The following is a 6,074-nucleotide window of genomic DNA, read 5'->3' as shown; positions in this document are numbered from 1 at the left end:
CCAATCTTCTTAGCTGATAGCTTGTTCTACTCACCAACCGAAAAACGATCTTTAGTCAAAACAGCCCAAACAAAGTCACCTACTTCAAAATCACCTTGTCTACGTTATTTATCTGCATCTTGCTTGTACTTGGAGTTAGCTCGGACCAAGTTGTCATGAACAGCCCTATGAACATCATGTAGTCCTCCAACAAAATCCTGCACTTTCATTGGAACAACCCTAGAAACAGGCAGTGACATCAAATCAAGTGGTCCCCGTGGCTGAACAGAATAGACCACCTGGAATGGACTATATCCAGTACTTCGGTTGATAGCATGATTATGAGCAAACTCAGCTTGACAAAGCTTCTGATCCCAGGTCTTCACATTATCACCCACTAAACACCGCAAAATATTACCAAGGGATCGATTGACAACCTCTGTTTGGCCATACGTTTGAGGATGATATGCACTACTAAAATTGAGCTGAGTGTTGACCATTTTCCATAGGCTGCGCCAAAAATGACTCAAAAACCTAGTGTCCCGATCTGATACAATAGAAGACGGTAATCCATGCAAACGGTAGACGTCTCAAAAGAATAATTGGGCCACATTAACTGCATCCGTCGTCTTTTTGCATGGAATAAAGTGCACCATCTTAGAAAAACGATCAACAACCACAAATATTGAATCATTTCCCCGTTGAGTACGTGGTAAACCCAACACAAAATCCATACTGATGTCTACCCAAGGTTGTGATGCAAAACAGGCAAAGGCATATAGAGTCCTGCATTAGTAGATATGCCCTTTGACACCTGACAGATTCGACAACGTTTAACATATCTATCCACCTCCTTGCGCATTGTAGGCCAAAAATAAGATGATTGTACCAACTGTAAAGTGCGATCTCGACCGACATGCCCTTCACCATGCCGCTCCGTAATGATTTGAAGGCGGAGACTTGAATCAGGGATGCACAATTGATTGCCTGTGAAAAGAAAACCTTCATGCAGTAGAAAATCAGCCATCTGTCCAGATTGTATACCCTGCAGAACAACAGAAAAATAAGGATCAACCGTTAGCTGCTCCATGAGGACATCCATCCCCGACACACCAACCCTCATGGAAACTAGCAAATTACTCCTCCGACTCAATGCATCAGCCACCCGATTTGACATCGCAGACTTGTGTTTAACCAGGAAAGTGAATTTTTCCAAGAACGACATCCACCTCCCATGTTTGTGTGACACCTTATCTTGACTGTGAATATGTCTTAATGAATCATGATCTGTGAACAAAACAAATTCCTTATGAAATAGATAATGGCGCCAATGCTTTACAGCTTGGACCACTGCATAGAACTCAACATCATAAGTGCTATAACGCAGCTTTGGCCCCGTCAACTTCTCACTAAAATAGGCAACCGGTCATCCTCCTTGACTTAGAACTGCTCCAATCCCAACCTTGGAAGCATCCGTGTGTAATTCAAACACTTGAGAAAAGTCTGGCAATACAAGAATCGGTGATGTAGTAAGCTTCTCTTTTACTAATTGGAAAGCTGATTCTGCTGCTTCGGTCCAAGTAAAGGTCTTCCCTTTCATACAATCAGTCACCGGTGCCATAATAGAACTAAAGTTTGGAATAAACCTCCTATAGAATGAAGCAAGGCCATGAAAGCTTCAAACTTCAGTGATGGTAGTTGGACTTGGCCATTTTCTGACAGCTGCTACTTTAGACTCGTCCACCTGTATTCTTTCCCCAGAAACAACGTACCCGAAGAACAAGACTTTAGGAACCATAAACACACATTTCTTAATAGCTGCGTATAAACTATCCCGTCGAAGTACAGTCAAAACCTGCCTCACATGGTTGACATGCTCACCAAAAGTAGCACTGTATATAAGTATGACATCAAAATAAACGACTACAAATTTACCAATAAAGGGCCTGAACAACTGGTTCATCACACACATAAATGTACTAGGAGCGTTTGATAAACCGAAAGGCATCACCAACCACTCATACAATCCTTCACGAGTCTTCAAGGCATTCTTCCACTCATCCCCAGGCCTAAGTCGAATCTGATAGTACCCGCTCTTCAAGTCCAGTTTCGTAAAGATAGAGGCACCGCTAATCTGGTCAAGTAGGTCATCAAGTCGAGGAATTGGAAATCTATACCTCACCGTGATCTTATTGATGGCGCGACTATCAACACACATACGCCAAGTACCATCCTTTTTAGGAGTCAAGAAAGCAGGAACAGCACACGGGCTCATGCTCTCCCGAACATGACCTTTTGAAATCAAATCCTCCACCTGTCGTCGCAACTCCTCATGCTCTCCGGGACTCATTCTGTAATGTGGCCTATTAGGCAACTGAGTTCCTGGTTGTAAATCAATATGATGTTGGATGTCACGTAAAGGTGGCAAACCATCAGGTAATTCATTAGGGAAAACATCAGCGAATTCCTTGAGCAGAGGAACCATAGCCTCAGGAATTTCAACCTCCTTAGCGACTTCCTTCCCGAGCAATACAAAAATTTCACCTTCCGCCTCCAACTCGTCTTCAAACTGATTAAGGGTTAGTAGAGTACCCGAAGGTCTCGGAACTGGCTCATTTGGCTTACTGGGAACCAATGTTATCTTCACACCACCAAACAAGAAACTGTAAGTGTTAGTCCTCCCTTTATGATCTATGTTACGATCATACTCCCAAGGTCTGCCCAACAACAAATGACATGCATCCATAGCAACCACATCACACCACACATCATCTTTATACGTGGTACCAACAGAAAATTGAACAAGGGCTCGTTTAGATACAATGACCTCTCCACCCTTCTTAAGCCACTGTAGCTTGTAAGGCTTAGGGCGATTTTCTGTTTTCAAAGCCAACTTTTGAACTGCTTCTTCAGATATAAGGTTATCACAACTTCCTGAATCAATAACAAAAGTACAAACCTTTCCCAAAATAGTACATGTCGACTGAAAGATGTTGTGTTTGAGCCAATCATCACCAACAACTTTTGGTGTAAAGCAAGACCGCCTTACTACCAAATTTACCCCCACATCTCCAGTTACAACTTCCTCTTCGCATTGATGCTCTTCGTCATACACAGGGGGATCTTCGTAATTTTCACCGGCATCATCATTTTGCCAATCATCTTGCTCAGCAAACAAATGACATTTTCCGACCTTCGTGCACTCTGATTGTCGGTGACCTGTCTCCCCACAACTAAAACACTTCAAGCTGCTACTAACAGTTGTCCTAGGATTTGGTCCAACACTGTTAGATGTCAGTCTTTGTTGATTAGGCACAACACGGGGTACCATACCACCCGTCCCGGGACTTCCTCCAATATTGGCAGTTGAAGACGAACCGCCCACCCGACGACTTTGTTTCTCAAAAGCCAACGCCCGTTGGTGCGCTTCAGAAATAGATACCGGGTCAAACATATTTACAGAGTCCATGATTTGGACCCGTAGACCCCCAATATATCGAGCAACAAGTTGTTCCTCTGTCTCCTGGATATCGTTTCGGGCAATCAATTGGTAGAACTTAGTTGTGTAATCGTCAACTGATTTGGCACCTTGCTTCAGATTTTGCAACCGTTGGTACATCAACCTTTGAAAATTATGGGGTAGGAAGTTGGATCGTAAACACTTTTTCATCTTCCTCCAAGTCACGACCTTTGACTTACCGAGCCTGTCTCGTGTCAGTTTCAGTTGTTTCCACCATGCAGATGCCCTACCACATAGCCTGGTAGCAATCAATGACACTCTTTTGTTTTCAGGGACTTCTTTGAACTCAAAAACTTCCTCAACAGTAGCCAACCAGTCGATGAACCCCTCTGGATTCAAACTGACCCCGTCGAATTCTGGGATATCAATTCTCATTTCAGCCTCTCAACGCCTATTGTCACCTCTATGATCACACCTTGGCCGCCTTTCTAGATCATCTTCAGAATATGAACCATCACTGCTGCCGAACGGGTTCCCAAATTCACCATCTTCCACTTGAGAATGTGTTCGAGACCTTTGCCCTCCTCGATTCATCAGTTCGACCATCCTATCAGTCAGTAGTTCAACCATTTGATCCATCCTCTCCTCCATTCGTGCCATAATACATTCTTCTAGTTCTTGCTCGTGAACATTAGCGGGCGTCCTGTTTCTCCTCGGAGGCATTTTGAACCAGGAATTCGACTCTGATACCAACTGATGCAGCGCAAAAAGACAACACAAAGATAAACAAGAATGAACCTGTTGATTCTAAAAGAATAGCCAGGACAATCTCTTCAAAACCACGTTGATTCTACGAATACCGTGGGATTGGCTTCAAAATCTGGGTTAAGACACAGAATTTGGGAGAAAATCGAAAGTTCATAAAATTGATGATTGACCATCCAAATTACATCAAAAAATGTTAAATAAGAAGCAGAAATTAAAATGAAACCCTAAAAGTCCATGGGCCAAATACAAACCCAAAAACAAAACCCAAAAATTAACGAAAAATAACAAAATTGCTCATAACTCCTTTTAGAAAGCGATTTCTGGACTTGAAAATGGGTAAGTCCCCTTCGGGTACTTATCTAGACGTGCTCCTTGATCCAAGCTTCGATTTGACTGGTCGTAGGCCCGAAACGGAGATTCGTAGCCAAAGTTATGGCCGTTTTCGTGAAGCCCCTTTAGTCACACGATCGTGGGCCTCTAGGAATGCAAGGGCCTGATCCTCCACACTAGGGCCCGCATCAGTACCAAGTCAATTTGTATGGTTATTCACACCTTGTTTGTGATCCTCGGCATCCCAGTCAAAAACTTGAGAGGGCACAATCGAGATTCAAACATGCCATTGAAAATTTCAATGTATCTCAAAAGATCTAGGAGTTTCAAAACCAATAAAACCTAATAATAAAATATTGCGTTCTAATGGTGGAAATTGGTAAATCGTCATTTACCTACCTTTAACTATTTTATAATTTGGATTACGGCATCCCTCTTCTAGTTATAAATAGGTTATTGGGTCCTAGCCTTAATATTTCATATTGGGTGTAATATTAAGGACTTTAAATAAACTAACGTGAATTTCTCCCATTATAGATGTCTATTTTAGACAGCTATGGTCTTCCCAAATCTTTAGGAAGAAGCTTCCTAATGAAGATGACATCCCGAATGGAAATCAAGGTGAAAGATCAATCCCTTTGTTGTTTATTAGTGGGACTAAAAATCATACTTCACTTCCTTCACCTACTCCAATAAATCTCCCTATCCCACAAGTTTCAATATATGATAAGTTCTAAGTCACTCAATCCCTATTGGAAAACAAGGTCTATATGTGCTTAGGTCTTGGAGATTAAGTCACATATTGACAAGCCGGGAGAGTCGGGTGTCGAAGTCTCAAGGTAGCTGGTTGTTGACTTGGTCACTCCCTGATGACAGATCATGACATGACCCTTAATGATCTTACCTATGTGCTTGATGATGCTGAATCAGAAATGATTTGGAGCATTGGTAAAGCAAAATTTGATTGGAAGATCAACTTCCCAAACTTCCATGGACATTGACAATGGTAACATTGGAAGTCCAGAAAAACCTTTCTCTTCCCAAATGAAAGGGATTGGCCATAGTCAACTCGGTTGACAAAATCGTAAAGAGAAAGGCTAAGTCTGTGATAGTCCCGTGTACCGTTTCCAATGAGTCCATATGTTTCTGTTGCCAAAGGAAGGGCATTGGTTGCGAAGCTGCCAAATTTACCTAAAAGTCCATAAGGATATTAAAGTCAAACGTTTGACTCTGCTTTGGGTAAAGTCCATTATCTAACTATATTAAGTTTCTATTCTGAGATTCTTATTGCATGAGGTGACTGGGTCACATATTGATGTTTTAAGAATCAAAGAAGAGTGAAGAAACTTAAAGGAAGTATATGTTGATTCTGATCGTGAAGATGGATTTCGATCACATGGTTCGGTGATCAGAATTTTGAGCTGTTACTTAAGAGTTGAGATATATTGCTTAGGAATAGATAACAACAAGTTTTCCATATGGATTGGAAGGATAAGTTTTCCGCAAAGTTTTAAAATAGCAGAAAAATGGTTTTGAT

The 6,074-nt window shown here is 41.8% G+C and overlaps 1 protein-coding gene across 1 annotated transcript; it reads right to left on the bottom strand.

Moving 5' to 3' along the window:
- Positions 1-1,657: 1,657 nt before the first annotated feature.
- On the bottom strand, positions 1,658-3,874 carry LOC145095530 (uncharacterized). Its single transcript, XM_079033387.1, has one exon. It carries the CDS (start codon positions 3,872-3,874, stop codon positions 1,658-1,660), a length of 2,217 nt encoding a protein of 738 aa, XP_078889513.1.
- Between the last annotated feature and the right edge of the window lie 2,200 nt (positions 3,875-6,074).

The sequence above is a fragment of the Lactuca serriola genome, chromosome 3, assembly GCF_051521515.1.
Source record: "Lactuca serriola cultivar US96UC23 chromosome 3, Lser_US96UC23_V15, whole genome shotgun sequence".
NCBI classification, from domain to species: Eukaryota; Viridiplantae; Streptophyta; class Magnoliopsida; order Asterales; family Asteraceae; genus Lactuca; species Lactuca serriola.
This window is presented reverse-complemented; position numbering and strand designations above follow the sequence as displayed.

Excerpts from the sequence above, each read along its gene's own strand:
- LOC145095530 (XM_079033387.1), bottom strand. The coding sequence starts at position 3,874 with ATGAGAATTGATATCCCAGAATTCGACGGGGTCAGTTTGAATCCAGAG.